Source organism: Gobio gobio (genome assembly GCF_949357685.1).
Source record: "Gobio gobio genome assembly, chromosome: 1".
NCBI lineage: Eukaryota > Metazoa > Chordata > Actinopteri > Cypriniformes > Gobionidae > Gobio > Gobio gobio.
The window spans coordinates 77,572,705-77,593,138 of record NC_137097.1 but is presented as its reverse complement, the minus strand read 5'-3'; the positions used below and the strand labels follow the sequence as shown (position 1 = coordinate 77,593,138).

General features: G+C 40.2%; 1 protein-coding gene across 1 annotated transcript; it reads left to right on the top strand.

The window, feature by feature from the left end:
• Positions 1-3,088: 3,088 nt before the first annotated feature.
• LOC307123060 (alpha-2-macroglobulin-like) lies at positions 3,089-20,381 on the top strand (the record flags this gene model as incomplete). The annotated part of the gene is made up of 36 exons (XM_079811449.1): positions 3,089-3,141; positions 3,437-3,620; positions 3,690-3,846; positions 3,955-4,007; positions 4,118-4,138; positions 4,234-4,396; positions 4,472-4,556; positions 4,626-4,740; positions 4,815-4,935; positions 5,004-5,113; positions 5,184-5,354; positions 5,429-5,653; positions 6,793-7,005; positions 7,319-7,468; positions 7,714-7,857; positions 7,947-8,022; positions 8,244-8,361; positions 8,444-8,669; positions 8,755-8,878; positions 8,945-9,066; positions 9,145-9,196; positions 9,292-9,375; positions 9,454-9,630; positions 9,744-9,819; positions 9,915-10,071; positions 10,165-10,239; positions 10,312-10,474; positions 10,549-10,733; positions 10,799-11,020; positions 11,084-11,205; positions 11,315-11,396; positions 11,493-11,576; positions 11,663-11,768; positions 11,852-11,876; positions 19,961-20,105; positions 20,214-20,381. The coding sequence occupies 36 exons, from the start codon at positions 3,089-3,091 to the stop codon at positions 20,379-20,381; spliced, it is 4,554 nt and encodes a 1,517-aa protein (XP_079667575.1).
• Positions 20,382-20,434: the final 53 nt, after the last annotated feature.

Here is a 20,434-nt window from a genome sequence, read left to right as displayed (position 1 = left end):
TATCATCTCAAAAATATTGCAAGAATTAGATGCTTTGTTTCCAGACAAGACTTCATGCTTTTATCACCAGTAGGGTGGACTATTGTAATGGTCTTCTCACCGGCCTTCCCAAAAAGACCATTAGACAGCTGCAGCTCATACAGAACGCTGAGCAGAACCAGACCATAGCACACCAGTCCTCAGGTCTTTACACTGGCTTCCAGTTACATTTAGAATAGATTTTGAGGCCTAGGACCTCAATACATTGCAGATATGCTGATTAAATACAAACCCAACAGATCACTCAGATCATCAGGATCAAGTCAGTTAGAAATACCAAGGGTTCACTCAAAGCAAGGAGAGTCTGCGTTTAGCTATTATGCAGCCGCAGCTGGAACCAGCTTCCTGAACAGATCAGATGTGCTCCAACAGTAGCCTCTTTCAAATCCAGACTCAAAACACATTTGTTTAGCTGTGCATTTACTGCATTATGAGCACTGTGCTTTGTCCGACCTGCTTGCACTTTATTTTATGTTTCAATTTAACCCTGATTCATCTTTGCATCGTTTTAAATCAGGCAGCCAATCATAGGGTGGGTTTGCATTTTCAAGTGGACAGAGATTTTTTTTAAACCGTGCTTGTTTGGATGCGATTGTTTTTTTAAAACAAAGGAGGAAAAACTCTGGTTAAAAAAATACCCATGTACATGTGGACTAGGCCTAAAAACACCTGCGTATGTGTGGACCAGGGGTCCATTCTTCATTTAATACATCTGAGATTACTGCACGTTCTTGTGTTCCCTGAAGAGGGCAGATGCATCGATACTCGAAACCACGATCAGCAATGCAGCGATTGGCTGGTGTCAAGACAGCAATGTAATGACATCATATAATTAAAAAAGCCACCTGGCAAAACACTTGACAAATAAAAAAACGAAAAAACACGAATTTCTGGACCTTTATAAGGAAACGACCAAACCAACATAAAAGTTATAATAGAAAAATGAAATGTGCTCTGTATTGATGAACATGATGTTATAGTATTTGTACACCCTTTACAGTTTTATTTCAATGTTGTAATTACATTTTTAATTCAATTTGAAGCAGATTTGTAACGTGACAGTATTAAAGTTTCTTAAGGGTCAAGATCAAGTTCTCTGCATCTCCTGCACTGCTTCAAGCCATCCCATAATATCCGTCATCACTTAAATTAATTCATGGCTCAGATTAACTGTACAACATGTGTGTAAACCTAAAGTAATTATTCCATCACAAATAAATCGCTCAATCAAGTAGCTGTGTCTATAGTATTATACATAACATTGTAATATTATTTTCAAACACATTTTTATAGTACTATTATTAAAATTATTATTATTGCCCCTGGTCAGTAATGAACTCTTGTAATAAAGTAGCAGTGGCTGGGACAGATTTTAAGTATCACCTCAAGATGCAATCTAATCCTGTTTACATGAAATAAGCCGCTCGCGAACAGGTTTAAGATAACGGACCTGTTGCTATGACAACAAGTCCAGGATGAGCGTCAAAGAACCAAACAATCCAAGATCATGCCAAACCGTCAACAATCAAATCCAACTAACTGAGTTAAGCTGGGCATACACTGTGCGATTTCTATGTGATTTCAGCAAGGTTACCTACTCACACTGTACGAGTAGATCGCATGCGATGTAAAGCCAAAGCTCACGATTTATGTACTCACACTGTGCGGCCCGATTATCGAGCGCAACTTGTCTGCTCACACTGTACGAGTGAAATATGCGTGAAAAAACCTATAAAAGAGAGATAGCCTATCAAATGCATCAGCTCTCGATATCAAGAGCATTTAGCATTTACAATTTATGTATATAAATGACCATTATTATTAGGCTTAGGGTAGGCCTACTTTTATTATTAAACTGATATTACATTTAATTTGCCCCCGCGCTAATTTTATAACGCATCAATGCATAACCGATACTCTGCATAATAAAAGAATAGATAGATTAGCTTACACCTCATTATATAAATACATTTTGCCCAATTAAACAAGGAATTATAGGCCTATAATTAAAATGTATACAATAATATCAGTATTATTATCAGAAAGTAAGAGCAGCTTATTTAACACAAAATGGGCCTATACTTCTCTTCTAATCTGTTTCACAATATGGGCCACAAGAGAAATATTAAGAATATAAATCAAGACAGTTATAGGCTACGTCATCAGCATATGTTAAAGAAGATGTATCTTGTCTCTGTGAGAATATGCGCCGAAAGCTCGTCAGATTTTACTTTCACTTTCACCGACTTTCGCGCACATTGCGTTTTTGCTGATATCCACTGACTCGCCTTCATGATTTAAAACGAAAAGAAAAAAAATCTATATTGCGCCGTGACATTTTGTCATTCTTTTCTTTTGTCAAATGATGGACAACGGTTCACATTTTTCCCATGATAATAAAATTAAGTAAATATTAAATAATATTAAATAAAATCATTTGTGAAAGTAAAACAAGAAAGTTTACAACACGGACTGAAGGCAAGCAACAGTTTGCTAAATTGCTGCTATTTGAAAACTGCCTACAGAACTTAAAGATTTCCCTCTTTTCGTTTTCTTTCTTGCTGCATTAAAGATTAAATGGTTCAACTTCTGCTTTCACGCATCCGATTGCCGATCAGAAGAGGTTTATTGCGTCTCGTTTCCCCCTGTACACTGCACGAACCCCTCACAACAAACGACGCACGATAAAGCTGAAAATCGGCCTGACCCAAAAAAGAGTCGCACGAGTCAGAATTCGGCTCGAAATTGGACAAAAGTCACACAGTGTATGCCCAGCTTTAGCGATGTACGAAGAACGGCTTGCGTCTCAGTTGCCTCCCTAGTTCAGTAGTCAGTGCACTAATAAGGACATAAGTCAATGAGCTGACTCCCTGATCAGTGCCCTGACTACTGAACTAGGGAGGTGATTGAGACGCACCATGCGTTTCACTTTGGCAACCCTGTGATTAATTACCGGGACTCCACCCTAAAGATGTCCTGATTGCCTGTGATGGCTAAATCAACCTGATCCCAATTATTAAGTGTTTCAATTACGCTGCCATCAGTGCAGATGATTGAGAGTGAAGCTGTAGAGCAGTGTGAATCTGTACAGGAGTGCTGCAGGTTTTTGAACCAGCCTTTTGATTTCTGTCTAGTCCTGAATGATTGCTCCTCATGGCTGTGAGTGAAATTTGTGTTTGGAAAGGGCTCATTTTAGCCCTTTTCCTCTTTGCTGTTGATGGACAGGAAAGGCCGTAAGTACCAAGGGCTTTGAAGTGAACAGAAGCTGTCTAATGTAATGATTGGGAGACTAAGGCTTTCTGATGGCAGCCACTTTCTGTGACCGTCATCCAACATGTACATGTTCTGACCTGATTCCCTTTGGTCTCTGAACCTAAGCTTCATGATGTTTCTACAGGTTATTCATGGTGACATTGCCTGCTGTGATTGAGTCTGGATCTGATGCTAAATTGTGTGCAAGTCTTCTGAAACCCCAAGAGAGTCTCACGATGACAGTTTCTCTGCTTGATGACAAAAACAGGACGACTCAACTTGTGCAGCAGGTTTCTTCTAGGCCGTTTCACCGCTGCTTTAATTTCCAGGTCTGTTATCATGAGACATGTGGCTTTTTCTTGTCTGGTTTGTTGTATGTTAACTGAGTTTCTCTACAGGCTCCTCGAGTAGATGGAGAATCTGTGCAGATGCTGAAGGTGGAAGTTCAAGGGAGGGTCTTCAGTGCGACTGAAGAGAGGAAGGTCATGTTCAGACGTTACCTGCCTTTGACCTTCATCCAAACAGACAAACCCATCTACAATCCAGGACAAACGGGTGAGCTGTGAATGACCCTTTGAGTATTAGAGTAGTAGAAAGTCCATTTGCACAAGTTCTGATCATGTGCATGATGCAATTGTGATCATTTATTGCTGTCTTTTGTAGTGAATTTCAGAGTTGTCACCATGGATGCTACATTTGTGCCTCTTAATCAGATGGTAAGACATGAACAAACTGCTAATTATTTTTACATGCAGTCTTGCACCTTCCTTTTTCTTCAATGTGTGCTTTCTCTTAAGTGCCTAATATTCATGTCTTTGTCTTGCAGTACAATCTGGTGGCGGTGGAGGTGAGAATTTGCTCCACTGCAAGTCTTTTGAATGGAGCTGAAGCTTTTTGTACTTTGGTTTACAGTTTTTCTGAGCTGTTACTTGTTTTTAATAGGACAATAATAACCGCATTGGTCAGTGGACGAACGTGTCCTCAACGGGGATGATCTTGCAGCTTTCTCATGAGTTAAACCCAGAGGCTCAGGTGGGGATGTACACACTAAAGGCTTTTATTGGCGACCAAATGATCTCCCAAGGTTTTGAGGTGAAAAAATATGGTAAGTTGTTCCTATAATGTGCAGTGGTTCAACGACAAATCTGAGGTCCTGAGCTAAAGTTGTTTCCTGGTTTAGTTCTGCCCAAGTTCGATGTGACCGTAAACTCACCACAGATGTACAGCGTTGCAGATGTGGGACTGAAAGTTGAGGCTTGTGCCAAGTGAGTGAGGCTTTCATTTTCTTGCCTTGTGGTTGGTCAGTTCTTGATGTTACTTGTGACGTTTCCCAGATACACGTATGGCCAACCTGTACCTGGTCAAGTGTTGGTGGAATTGTGCCGTGATCCATTTCCTTATGTTGAGGATCCTGGTGTGACCCGCCGTTGCCTGGATAAAACTACACAGGTTTGACTCCTGCCTTACAAGGAGGGTTTTTCTGCTTGTGCTCGAATTAAATGTGACCTCTGTTCTGCTACCAGATGAATGCTACTGGCTGTGCTGTCCTTACTGTCGATACATCAGAGTTTTTTGGCACTACATCTGAAAATTATATGCAAGACACATTTCTTGTAAATGTGAATGTCACTGAGGAGGGAACAGGTGAGCTACTGACTGATCTGAACCAATGGCTCTATGGAGGAAGTTGAGTTTGTTTTGTTTCTCCCCAGGTGTAGTGATGTCAAAATCTGCAACGGTGTCCATTACGTTTGAAGTCGGCAAGGTTGCGTTTTTGGTTCTCCCAGATTATTTTGAACCTGGATTACCGATTAATGGAAAGGCAAGTTTATCCCTCGTTGCAGGCGCCTTTTACATTGGTTCCCTTTCCTAACCTTGATCATTCCCAACAGATATTGGTGTCTCGTTTCAATGGGAATCCAATTGCGAGCAAAGCAGTGCATCTCCTGGATGGCAACAGCTGGCCAAACAAACTGCTACTGAATCTGACCACAAACCAGAACGGTCTGGCCACGTTCTCCCTCAACACAGCTAATCTTCCTAACGCTGATCTCAATCTGGTGGTAAGATTTGCTCTATTTTGTGACGATATATAGACCACTCTCGGAAGAAACTAATTCTATTCATTGTTTCCCAGGCGAGTGTAACTCCAGAGGTTGTTTATGGTTACAAATCGCCATACTTCACTACAGATACAAGAGGAGTTCCGCTTCTCCAACCTGCTGCTCCTGACCGCCCATCTAGTGAACTGACTATAGTGGAGCTTGAGCAGCCGCTCAAATGTGGTGCTGCGTTTCCAGTGACCGTGAAGTATTCTTTTGTTGGAGAGACTGGTGGTTACAGCACTGACATTGTCTATATGGTGAGTGGACATCAGTTGTGGTTGGATTTATGGTATACGATGTATCACGATAATGAACTTGTATGATATCGTGGGCACTTCAAAAGTACAGTGAATTTATCATTTTAATGTGAACTACATTCTTTAGATATTGTTTGAATGCATGTTCTGATTCTTTATTGTTCAGGCACACTTTACAATAAGGCTCCATATTTGCCACTAACTTTGACCACATAAGCTCTGGGATAATTTTGGGTATTTCCACCTGGATTTGGGCTACCAAAATTGAAAAGCTTCCCATACCCACATGCAATAGTCTAAATGCACAATTTGAATGTCATTTTTACATGAAACCCTTTGAAGTTACATAAACCCTGTACAGGGTCTACAGAGTTTAAGAGGTTTACAAACTGGCAATGAAGGGTACTTCTGAAGCATTTAATCTTAGTTAAATGTAAATTTCAACATTTTAAAAGCACATCATTAAAATAAACTATTTAATGGCCTGAGCAAATTTAAAGGGTTAGTTCACCCAGAAATAAATTGTCATTAATTACTTTACTACTATTTATTACATTAAGTGTTATGAATCAGCGAGTTGATTTTTAGCAGTTTGAAGCTTCATGATGCAGTGTTTTGAAATCAGTCATCACTATATAAATTATTTAGGTTTTTTGCACCAACTATTCTCGTTGATTCAAAGTCATTGTAGAACCACTGTAGTGAGATGGACTTTGTAACAACGTCTTTAGTACCTTATGGGTCTTGAGAGTGTAAAGTAGATTGTGCCAATGGAGGCCTTTCTGAGCCATTGGATTTACACTAAAATATAATTTGTTCCGAAGATGAATGGAGGTCTTGCGGGTGTTGAACAATATGAGGGCAAGTAATTTAATGGCAGATTTCTTTTTTGTGTGAACTAACCCTTTTGACTTAACTAACATTATTGAAGAATAACTTCTGTAAAATGTGCTCCTTGTTAATGCATTAACTAACGTTAACTAGTGAGACCTTTATTGTAAAGTGTAACCTACCTTTTCCCACAAGTTGTTTCAATATCGTGATAATGCCGTGATCAAATCGTCAGCCATTAATCACAACACTGATAATGATACCGTCGTGGAGGTGCATGTTTTATACACCTCTTTGTCTTCTGTCAGGTCTTGTCCAGAGGAGTGATTGTCCTCCATGGATTTCAGACGGTCAGAGCAAGGGCTTCTAATCCCGTCACCAGCGGCTCTGTGTCATTCCAACTGTCTGTCAGTGTCGATATGGCTCCAACAGTGCAGATTCTGGTCTACTGCGTTCTGCCCAGTGAGAATGTAGTTGCAGCTAGTGTGTCGTTTGACACTGAAATGTGTTTCCAAAACCAGGTATGATGTGCACTAGCATCTTTTGGCTTAATGTGGGGAATGATGTTCCCTACAGTGTGTTGGGACACTATATTTTTCAACTAAATATTGAAAGAAATCTAATAAACTAAATTACTGGTCTAATTATTGATCTAAAGCCCACACTGTCACCGTATGGAAATTGAAATGAACTGATGACATCAAATGGCTATACAGCTTAATAAAATTATGCTGCATTATTTTCCTGTTTAACACTGTAAAGCTGCTTCGAAACAATCTACATTGTTAAAAGAGCTATATAAATAAAGTTGACTTGACTTGGTCCTTGTTTCAGGTGTCTCTACAGTTTTCTCCTGCTACAGCTGTTCCTGCTGAGGGAAGTGTTCTGACTGTCTCTGCTCAAGCAGGATCTCTGTGTGGCATCAGTGCTGTCGATCAGAGTGTCCGGATCTTGGAGCCAGGAAGACGGCTGAGTGCTGAAATGGTATCCATGTGCAGTTGCTTTTTTTTTTTTAAATCCTTGATTGTCATTTCAGGTTCAGCTCAGAATTTGAGTAATGCTGATGAGTCAATTGAACAAACCTATGCACTTATAGGGCTGTTATGATTTATAGCAGTGTACATGTAATGCCTAACATTATAAACTGACCATAACATGCCAAACAAGGCCTTTAATTAAATAAGTTTACAGAAAGTCAATATAGCAACACTATTGTTTCATGGTCCCAGGTGTTTGACTTGCTCCCAGTGCGCTCACTATCAGGTTACCCATACAGCGTTGAGGATGAGCCACAGTGTTTTGGTTTTCAACCCCGAGCTTTTCGGATAGCTCTCTATGATGTTCCTACAAATCAAGCCTACACAACCTTCAAGGTACAAAAAACAATTCATAACCACGTAGTCACTGAATAAGACTTGAAGTTAATGACTCTGTATTGTGTTTTGACTCGTTACGATGACAGAGCCTGGGAATGAAGATCGCAACAAATCTTGCTGTACGAGCCCCTCTGTGTCAGAGGTATCCCGGGATCCCTGAAAGTAGGTTATTTTGGTGAAAACCAATTCTGAACGACCTGGTGAACTTGCCTTCAGTTATTGGAGTTTATTTCTCGTTCTTTGTGAACCAGCAAATTGTGTGGGTTTTTTATAAATGCAATAATGGGGGCAGTTATTCTATATATTAGTGTAGAATATTAGAATATTTATTCTGACTTAGAACGGGTGGAGTAAATGGGTGTACATTTCCTTGTCTCTTACAGTAATTACTCTTAATGGTACTCTTGAAGCAGAAGGTGTTGGAGGTGAAGCTTCCTCTTTTGACGTGACCATCAGGACTTACTTTCCAGAAACCTGGATCTGGCAGCTTGCTCAAGTGGGGTTAGTAAAGCATGTTATTCCTTCTAAAGTACTTTCCAGCAGTTTACTAATTCCCCTTTATTTCTCTTCTGCTGTCCTTCAGAGCCACTGGATCAACACGAGTTCCCCTCACTGTTCCTGACACCATCACCACATGGGAGACTGAGGCGTTCTGCCTGTCCTCTAAAGGTTTGGGTCTGGCTCCTCCTGCTCTGCTGACAGTCTTCCAGCCCTTCTTCCTGGAGCTCTCCCTGCCATACTCCATTGTCCGTGGGGAGTCATTTGATCTGAAGGCCACGGTCTTTAGCTATCTGTCCAAGTGCATCATGGTCTGTCATGGTTTATTTACCTTTTATATAATGGATCTGTAGAGAAGGTCCCATCTTTGCTCCATGTTTTCTGTTTCATTGGCAGGTTAAAGTGACTCCAGCTTCATCCACAAACTTCACTCTTAAATCATATCCTGATCCGTACTCGTCCTGTCTTTGTCCCAATGGGAGAAAGACCTTCAAATGGGTTCTCTCAGCTTCTGTTCTTGGTTAGTTTTGGACTGTTTCTAAATTTGAAGTGTATGGTGTTGCTCACTTCCTGTCTGTCACTGCAGGAGCTGTCAATGTGACTGTCAGTGCTTCAGCTGAACCATCCCAGACTCGATGTGGCACTGAGGCTGTGACTGTACCAACGAGAGGACGCATTGACATTGTCACTCGTAGTCTTCTTGTCCTGGTGCGTGTTAACCTGCATTTTATCATGGAGCTCATTCTGCTTTACTGATGTGGTTTCATTGCTTTTTTTTTGTTATAGCCTGAAGGTGTTGAAAGGACAATCACCCAGAGTTGGTTACTCTGTCCAAAGGGTTTGTTTTCACTCAATGATTCCCAAACACATTCACCCTGTATAGCCAAACATTAGCCTAGCACTCAATGCTGCTCCATTTTGTTCATTCTGCAGGCAAAGTTCTTTCTGAAGATGTGTCTCTGACGTTTCCAACAAATGTGGTTCAGGGATCAGCCAGATGCTCAGTTTCAGTCCTTGGTAAAGCATTTAAAGTAGAAACTGACAGGATGCTTGAGAGAATAACTGTTTCTGATGTGGGTTTTGTTTGTCTCGTAGGGGATATAATGGGTCGTGCACTGAACAATCTAGATGGGTTGTTACAGATGCCATGTGGCTGTGGAGAACAGAATATGATCATTCTTGCTCCCAATATTTACATCCTGCTGTACCTGAAGGTCACAGGGCAACTCAAGGCAGCCATTCGAGAGACTGCCACAGGCTACCTTAATAGCGGTATGGATGACCAATCCACTTTAAATGTGTATGAGCCTAAATGTCAAGGTTGTCCTGCTCTTCGCCTTAGACTCAGACTATTGACCAATTTACATGTGGCTTGACCTAATCAGGATATCAAGGACAACTGAACTACAAACACAACGATGGTTCATACAGCACCTTTGGTTATGATGAATCCAATACATGGTGAGTTGCGTCCTGTTCTACTGTTGGGTGTATATAAGCTGTTGTGGCACAAGTAGTTTCTAAGGTCAGTTTGTCACAACCTTCTTCACGGCCAGGTTAACTGCCTTTGTCCTGAGGTCTTTTGGTCTAGCGAGGCAATTTGTCTTCATTGATCCAAATGTCCTGCAGAGTGCAAGGGATTGGTTGATCGGCACGCAGGGTTCAGACGGTTGTTTCATACAGCAGGGAACTCTGTACCACAGTGACATGAAGGTGTTTTTTATTTTATTTTTTATAATTTAAATTAATGATTTGCAACAACAGACTTGGTGTGAGGACTGTTCTAAATTCTTTTTTTCTTTTAAGGGTGGCGTTGGTGACAGCGTGACCATGACTGGCTACATTGTTGCATCGCTACTTGAACTAGGCGTCCCCACCACTGTAAAACATCTCAAGTAGTTCAATGAGCTCTCTTTAGATGACCTTGCTGTTTGACGCTTACTTTGATTTCAGGATCCTGTCATTACCAAGGCTCTGTCCTGCTTGAGGCCTGTTGTTGGGAACCTGGGAAACACTTACGCCATGGCTCTGCTGGCCTACACCTTCAGTCTTGCTGGAGACACCACCACTCGATCACAGCTTTTAACTGCCTTGGAAAACCGTGCCATTTCTGAAGGTGAGAATTCACACCAGCCTCTTGATATTGGTTGTTACCTTTGGCATCAACTTTCTCCCTTGTCTCATCCAAAGGCAATAAGCTCCATTGGTCTCAGACAACAGCTGGTGATACTCTGGCGGTGGAGATAACTGCTTACGTGCTGCTAGCAGTTCTCGCTGTTCAGCCTCTCACGACGGCTAATCTGGGCTATGCTAACCGCATTGTCAACTGGCTGGTGACCCAACAGAATCCCTATGGAGGCTTCTCCTCGACCCAGGTGACTGACCCCCAAACATGAGCATAATTCTTGAGTGGAGTTATTAATCTGGTGCTTGTTTTTAGGACACGGTGGTGGCTCTTCATGCCCTGTCTGTGTACGCTGCTCAAGTGTTTCAGTTGGATGGCTCCAACACCGTTACTGTACAGTCCTCTGTGGCAGGAGGAGACTCTTATAGCTTCACCGTGAATCGGGACAACAGGCTGCTGTATCAGGAGAAGCTGCTGAAGAACATTCGTGGCAAATATAGTGTTAAAGCATCAGGATCCAACTGTGTGTCTGTGCAGGTCTGTATCTTCTCCCCTGTGTCCATGCAAATCCACATTTTATTTAATATATTTGTTCTGCAGGTTGCATGTTTCTACAACATCCCAACACCCGTTAAAGTCGCCAGGACACTGAGTGTTGAAGCGAAGGTGAAGGGAGACTGCCAACCACTTGGAGCCAATCTCATGTTGAACTTCACAGTGAAGTAAATAGCTTTGGCTTTCCTGAAACCAGCTCTTGTTTGACTCTTGTAAAAGGAAGCTGTGTTCTTTATCCTGTTGACTAAACTTTTATATCCCCCGTTACACATTCAGATACAACGGTGTAAAAGCAAGCACTAACATGGTTATCGTAGACATTAAGCTCCTATCAGGCTTCACCGCAGATACGTCACCGGTTTGTTTAAGATTTAGTCCTAAGATGCTTGAAGGTCTTTCAAATGTAATATATATCTGTAAACATTGGTCTACTCTTTCAACCCCCCCCCCCCAGCTAGGATCCCCACCCCAATCGTTTGCTCCGCTAGTGGAGCGAGTTGACGCTGAAGAGGATCATGTCCTAGTGTATCTGAAAGAGGTGAGACTGTACACTGGGTATATTACTAGCTGGTATATTACTAGCTGCCATCTTCTCGAGTCCTGTTATTCCTTTCTGTCTCGTAGGTTCCCAAAGGAGTCCCTATGGGCTATGCTCTTCAACTTAAACAAGCTTTTCCAGTGAAAAATCTCAAGCCAGCAGTCATCAATGTTTATGACTACTATCAGACAAGTATGCTTTCATAAATGTAATCTTGCTTTACTCTGGCTGAATTCACTGAACATGATCCAGCTAATTTCATGTTCCTCTTTCAGGTGATGCGTTTGAGATCACCTACACGTCACCCTGTCCATGATTTGATTCAGTTCTGGCTGCAAGACATGACTTGAATAAAACTGCTTTTATACAGTCTCTTTGTTGGACTTTTTTTCTTTTTTTTTTCTCTTGTTGCACTCAAAGTATTAACGTAAAATTTATGCATTTGACTTGCATATGCATTTGGATTACATGGTTTTTAACAAATTCATAAACCCTGTTATATATGCAAGTCAAACATAAATGAAACGGGTAATGCCTAGTTCAGACTGCACAATTTTCAGACTTGCCGGGTCACTGCATGACTGTCTGGGATAGCATTCAGTCACTGCTGTGTTCACACTGACCGATGGCTTGGTGACAGGGGGTTTCACACTGCATGACTGTACAAGAGGAATAATCGCCAACAGCTCTGTCCCATCCGCAAATTACGTTTCACAATGCACATGCAAGAAGTGAGAAGGAAACAACGCAAGATCACACATGCGTCAGACTTGAGTTCTCGCGTGAGACTGGAATTGTTATGAAAATATAGACTGCAGTGATCTGTGCTCTGATTTGCAGCAAAAGGGAGGACAATAAAGATTAGGCTATGGTGGAGGAAATGGTTGTGGAGACACAGGTAGCAAAGATTGTTCTGCAAAGACTTTGAGGTAAATTTTGCAATGCGCTACTGTTGCGGCTGATCAAGCAAATGTGTGCTTTTGTTTCTGTTTGATATAACTGTACATATATCTATTAAAATACTAATATTCTGATCTATAACTCCTGGTCCAGAAACCTCCCGCTGTCCTGTATTTTGCTCTCATTGGCTGTCGGTCATCGCAGATGTATTTCAGTCATAACTCATTTTGCACAGCAGGAGTTTGAATCGCCAACAGGTCCAGATATTTAGCATGCCAAATATCTCACGGGCATTGGCGAGTCTCTCTGATCGTGTATTTGATCATTCACATTGCCTGATTGTCACTCGTGTGCACGATCACCGATTTGCCTATGATTTCAGGCATTTGTTGGCGATTTCACAACCTGTCGGCGAGTCAAAATCGGGGCTCAAATAGGGCAGTGAACTAGGCTTAAGATTCATGTAGTACACAGCAAAACACCTATGGTAAATAATGCCTTGTGTTCGTGTGTGCACACTACAGAGTTAAAGTACCATAGAATTAGTGTTGTAGTTTTTTTTTTTTTATTGACAAAAAACAGCAAAATACAAAACTCTCGTAGGAGAAAGAATATATACACATACATGAAATTACAAATACAAACCTTAATAACTAAACACAAAAAAAAGAAAGGGGCTATTAAAAAGCACACGTCAATGTCAAAAGGCTATTTTCAAATAGTTTTTTTTTTTTTTTTTTTTTTAGAATTGAGTTAGAATTGTGTGGTATAAAGTCAGAATTGTGTGTGTGTAAAGTTGGAATTGTGGGTATAAAGTAAGAATTGAATTGTGCGATATAAAGTCAGCATTGCATGTATAAAGTCCAAATTGTGTGTATAAAATCAGAATTGTATGATAGTCAGATTTGAATTATGTGATATAAAATCAGAAGTGTGATATAAAGTCAGAATTGTGTGATAGTCAGATTTGAATTGTGTGGTATAAAGTCAGAATTATGTGGTATAAAGTCAGAGTTGTGTGTATAAGATCAAAAACAAAAATTTGTGTTGTAGTTAATGAGAGAATTAAGTATTGAGCATTAATGATGAGCACCTGATGATGAGCAGAATCACTGAAGGAAAGAGAAACAACAACCGACTTCACCCACAGCCTTAAGCCCTATCCGGATGGTAATTGTTTCTCATGTAGACATCTGTAAAAATTTCAATGCCACCTCAGTGATTAACTCATGCATTTGGATGGCGATTTTATTCACGGTGGAGGAGCGAGTTGTGACCATACAAACCTGGGAATGCACTGCTTGCGTAGTCAGTCGACTGATTCTCTGCTGTAAAAGTGCCACATGCTTGGAACAAGAATAAATTTATATTTAATAATAGGAAATTAATTTTAATCTCCCCCCAAAAAATGGGATGTTAATTGCTGTCGTAATGGCTCATTTCAAATGTGTATGTTTTTCTTTTGAGCATGATGAAAGATTATACTTGTAAATGCTTTCCAGCATTTAAGTGTAGGCTAGATCATTAAAAGCATCCAAATTACAGCAACATTCAATGTTACGGTGCACAGTGGTCAGTGAATTGTGAATTTTTGAAAACTTGGATGTGGATTCAGACGGCAATTAAATTATCACACATCACTGGTGTTTGTTTAGAAACAGTAGGTCATTCGGCCAAGGATTTTTACAAATATAAAAGACATTACATTTCTCAAGATCTCAGCAGAGGAGGATTAAACGACTCCATAAACAGCATTAAAGGCTTCATGCATTACCAACCAGATTGACTTTATTTCAGTTTTATTGAAAATAATTGTTTAATTGAAAGTAATTTATTAAAAATCACCATGATGGCGATCAGTGTTTGCTTTACCTTTTGACTCTTTAACATTCGTTTTTCTCTGGCTGCTTTAATTGTTTATAAAACATTTGTTATGGCAAAATGTGATCAGGTGATGTTATAATCATGTAGTGGCTGTATCACTGATTTCATTGAGTCTAATGCTCTGGTTATAGAGAGTACCATGTTTTACCGCCTAATATGATCTCGCTCACTGCAGTGTGAATAAGTGTCTCATAGTAGCGCCAAGCGAACGCACAGATAGAATTAGAACTTTAACACACTCAAATGTGTATAATATGATAAAACAGCGCAGCGTTCCCCCACATACGCATGAGCAGAAGAAGCGGAAGCGCTTGACTACTGAAACTCAGTAGTGAGCGCACGCATGGAAGTGTTAATTTTTCTGTGTACTATGACATAAATCTTATCTGTTTAATTTATGTATGACTCACAAATACTAATCACATTAAGTTTATTAATTTGTTTATGTTAAAACGATGTAATCCAAATGCATGAAAAAATGATATGCAATTCAAATACATAAATCTTATGTTTAGACATGAATTTTTCATGTGTGTGAACTTTGTTTGAATCAGGAAGTTGCAGTATTTGAGTTTCTATTTGTCCGGTGACTTGTGGCTGTAATTGCCTGAGTCACTTGGCTCTATAACTTGGGTGTTTATGCATATGTAACCTCTCACCCAGGTCCTACTCGCTCCTGATCTGCAAAGCCTCGAACCCGGGTCTCCAGTGTGGGAGTCAGACGCTCTAACAAATAGGCTAAAGGCTTCAACCTCTAGAGTCAGTCGCTAGAGCATCTCTTGAGATCAGAGGAGTGAGTGTAGCGGTGTTATCTGTGTTGTGTCATCACTCTCAAAACGCTGAAATTCATCCCATCAAGGCCTCATTTATTGAATCTGGAGTAACACAAACAGATATGAGGAGTCGTGCAGCAATTAGAACAGCGTGCGTTAGCAATGCACGACGCGCTGATATCTCATGGAGACTGGGAAGAAGCAAAGTATGCCTACCCCTCAAATCAGCATGGTGGCCAGAAAGACAGAGGAAACCCCAAAAATGCTCATGGCAAGTGGAATCACAAAATATTAATGCTACACTCCCCCCTGCTGACTTCCACAAAACAAGAGAACACAAACATAAAACGTCAAATTGCTACAAAGTAAAAAAATAAAAAATAAAATGGGTAAATATAACCATATAATAGTAAAAAGAGAAATAAAATCTGTATCAAGAGATAATACTGTATATCATATAAATACTAGGATACTTCCTGCTTCCTGCTTAGCTACTGTTCAGATGCTCTTGCTTACTGCTCCGCGTTTTGCTCTATCGCTTCTATATTTTATCTTATATTTTTAACTTCAGCTAATCAGCACAATGCTCAAACGACAAAGCCTGACTTCAACGATGAAATTAGAAACTCTGTGACTGGAAGATTACTACAAAAAAGCAGTGTTAAAAGTGTGTTTAACTGTTTAGAAGCAGATCTCCTAGAAGTGGTAAACGCCTTGCTTCTTTCTGGGACTCTTCCAAACTCCCTTAAAACCACAGTAGTTAAGCCCCTCCTGAAAAAGAGAAATCTGGATAACATCATATTGAGCAACTACAGACCAATCTCAAATCTCCCCTTCATAGGCAAGATCATTGAAAAAGTTGTTTTCCATCAGCTGAACAAATTCTTAAGCTCAAACGGATACTTTGACAGTTTTCAATCTGTGCATCACAGCACAGAGACAGCGCTCATAAAGATAATAAATGATATTTATTTGATATTATGTGAGCATTGGGGACCATAAGTCTGAGTGGACATCCATGACATGCGTCAAGGGTCAATTCTTGCACCGCTCCTATTCAACCTGTACATGCTCCCACTGAGCCAAATAATGAAAAATAACAAAATGGCTTACCACAGCTATGCTGACGACACCCAGATCTACTTAGCCCTATCACCTAATGACTACAGCCCCATTGACTCGCTATGTAAATGCATTGATGAAGTTAACAGTTGGATGTGCCAAAACTTTCTTCTGTTAAACAAAGACAAAACAGAAAGCACTATATTTGGAAACAAACATGAAATTCTCAAGGTGAACACATATCTTGAGGCTAAAGGTCTAAAAACAAAAAATCGAGTCAGACCTGAGTTTCAGTAGTCATGTCAAAGCAATAACTAAATCAGCTTACTATCATCTCAAAAATATTGCAAGAATTAGATGCTTTGTTTCCAGACAAGACTTCATGCTTTTATCACCAGTAGGGTGGACTATTGTAATGGTCTTCTCACCGGCCTTCCCAAAAAGACCATTAGACAGCTGCAGCTCATACAGAACGCTGAGCAGAACCAGACCATAGCACACCAGTCCTCAGGTCTTTACACTGGCTTCCAGTTACATTTAGAATAGATTTTGAGGCCTAGGACCTCAATACATTGCAGATATGCTGATTAAATACAAACCCAACAGATCACTCAGATCATCAGGATCAAGTCAGTTAGAAATACCAAGGGTTCACTCAAAGCAAGGAGAGTCTGCGTTTAGCTATTATGCCAGCCGCAGCTGGAACCAGCTTCCTGAACAGATCAGATGTGCTCCAACAGTAGCCTCTTTCAAATCCAGACTCAAAACACATTTGTTTAGCTGTGCATTTACTGCATTATGAGCACTGTGCTTTGTCCGACCTGCTTGCACTTTATTTTATGTTTCAATTTAACCCTGATTCATCTTTGCATCGTTTTAAATCAGGCAGCCAATCATAGGGTGGGTTTGCATTTTCATGTGGACAGAGATTTTTTTTAAACCGTGCTTGTTTGGATGCGATTGTTTTTTTAAAACAAAGGAGGAAAAACTCTGGTTAAAAAAATACCCATGTACATGTGGACTAGGCCTAAAAACACCTGCGTATGTGTGGACCAGGGGTCCATTCTTCATTTAATACATCTGAGATTACTGCACGTTCTTGTGTTCCCTGAAGAGGGCAGATGCATCGATACTCGAAACCACGATCAGCAATGCAGCGATTGGCTGGTGTCAAGACAGCAATGTAATGACATCATATAATTAAAAAAGCCACCTGGCAAAACACTTGACAAATAAAAAAACGAAAAAACACGAATTTCTGGACCTTTATAAGGAAACGACCAAACCAACATAAAAGTTATAATAGAAAAATGAAATGTGCTCTGTATTGATGAACATGATGTTATAGTATTTGTACACCCTTTACAGTTTTATTTCAATGTTGTAATTACATTTTTAATTCAATTTGAAGCAGATTTGTAACGTGACAGTATTAAAGTTTCTTAAGGGTCAAGATCAAGTTCTCTGCATCTCCTGCACTGCTTCAAGCCATCCCATAATATCCGTCATCACTTAAATTAATTCATGGCTCAGATTAACTGTACAACATGTGTGTAAACCTAAAGTAATTATTCCATCACAAATAAATCGCTCAATCAAGTAGCTGTGTCTATAGTATTATACATAACATTGTAATATTATTTTCAAACACATTTTTATAGTACTATTATTAAAATTATTATTATTGCCCCTGGTCAGTAATGAACTCTTGTAATAAAGTAGCAGTGGCTGGGACAGATTTTAAGTATCACCTCAAGATGCAATCTAATCCTGTTTACATGAAATAAGCCGCTCGCGAACAGGTTTAAGATAACGGACCTGTTGCTATGACAACAAGTCCAGGATGAGCGTCAAAGAACCAAACAATCCAAGATCATGCCAAACCGTCAACAATCAAATCCAACTAACTGAGTTAAGCTGGGCATACACTGTGCGATTTCTATGTGATTTCAGCAAGGTTACCTACTCACACTGTACGAGTAGATCGCATGCGATGTAAAGCCAAAGCTCACGATTTATGTACTCACACTGTGCGGCCCGATTATCGAGCGCAACTTGTCTGCTCACACTGTACGAGTGAAATATGCGTGAAAAAACCTATAATAGAGAGATAGCCTATCAAATGCATCAGCTCTCGATATCAAGAGCATTTAGCATTTACAATTTATGTATATAAATGAACATTATTATTAGGCTTAGGGTAGGCCTACTTTTATTATTAAACTGATATTACATTTAATTTGCCCCCGCGCTAATTTTATAACGCATCAATGCATAACCGATACTCTGCATAATAAAAGAATAGATAGATTAGCTTACTCCTCATTATATAAATACATTTTGCCCAATTAAACAAGGAATTATAGGCCTATAATTAAAATGTATACAATAATATCAGTATTATTATCAGAAAGTAAGAGCAGCTTATTTAACACAAAATGGGCCTATACTTCTCTTCTAATCTGTTTCACAATATGGGCCACAAGAGAAATATTAAGAATATAAATCAAGACAGTTATAGGCTACGTCATCAGCATATGTTAAAGAAGATGTATCTTGTCTCTGTGAGAATATGCGCCGAAAGCTCGTCAGATTTTACTTTCACTTTCACCGACTTTCGCGCACATTGCGTTTTTGCTGATATCCACTGACTCGCCTTCATGATTTAAAACGAAAAGAAAAAAAATCTATATTGCGCCGTGACATTTTGTCATTCTTTTCTTTTGTCAAATGATGGACAACGGTTCACATTTTTCCCATGATAATAAAATTAAGTAAATATTAAATAATATTAAATAAAATCATTTGTGAAAGTAAAACAAGAAAGTTTACAACACGGACTGAAGGCAAGCAACAGTTTGCTAAATTGCTGCTATTTGAAAACTGCCTACAGAACTTAAAGATTTCCCTCTTTTCGTTTTCTTTCTTGCTGCATTAAAGATTAAATGGTTCAACTTCTGCTTTCACGCATCCGATTGCCGATCAGAAGAGGTTTATTGCGTCTCGTTTCCCCCTGTACACTGCACGAACCCCTCACAACAAACGACGCACGATAAAGCTGAAAATCGGCCTGACCCAAAAAAGAGTCGCACGAGTCAGAATTCGGCTCGAAATTGGACAAAAGTCACACAGTGTATGCCCAGCTTTAGCGATGTACGAAGAACGGCTTGCGTCTCAGTTGCCTCCCTAGTTCAGTAGTCAGTGCACTAATAAGGACATAAGTCAATGAGCTGACTCCCTGATCAGTGCCCTGACTACTGAACTAGGGAGGTGATTGAGACGCACCATGCGTTTCACTTTGGCAACCCTGTGATTAATTACCGGGACTCCACCCTAAAGATGTCCTGATTGCCTGTGATGGCTAAATCAACCTGATCCCAATTATTAAGTGTTTCAATTACGCTGCCATCAGTGCAGATGATTGAGAGTGAAGCTGTAGAGCAGTGTGAATCTGTACAGGAGTGCTGCAGGTTTTTGAACCAGCCTTTTGATTTCTGTCTAGTCCTGAATGATTGCTCCTCATGGCTGTGAGTGAAATTTGTGTTTGGAAAGGGCTCATTTTAGCCCTTTTCCTCTTTGCTGTTGATGGACAGGAAAGGCCGTAAGTACCAAGGGCTTTGAAGTGAACAGAAGCTGTCTAATGTAATGATTGGGAGACTAAGGCTTTCTGATGGCAGCCACTTTCTGTGACCGTCATCCAACATGTACATGTTCTGACCTGATTCCCTTTGGTCTCTGAACCTAAGCTTCATGATGTTTCTACAGGTTATTCATGGTGACATTGCCTGCTGTGATTGAGTCTGGATCTGATGCTAAATTGTGTGCAAGTCTTCTGAAACCCCAAGAGAGTCTCACGATGACAGTTTCTCTGCTTGATGACAAAAACAGGACGACTCAACTTGTGCAGCAGGTTTCTTCTAGGCCGTTTCACCGCTGCTTTAATTTCCAGGTCTGTTATCATGAGACATGTGGCTTTTTCTTGTCTGGTTTGTTGTATGTTAACTGAGTTTCTCTACAGGCTCCTCGAGTAGATGGAGAATCTGTGCAGATGCTGAAGGTGGAAGTTCAAGGGAGGGTCTTCAGTGCGACTGAAGAGAGGAAGGTCATGTTCAGACGTTACCTGCCTTTGACCTTCATCCAAACAGACAAACCCATCTACAATCCAGGACAAACGGGTGAGCTGTGAATGACCCTTTGAGTATTAGAGTAGTAGAAAGTCCATTTGCACAAGTTCTGATC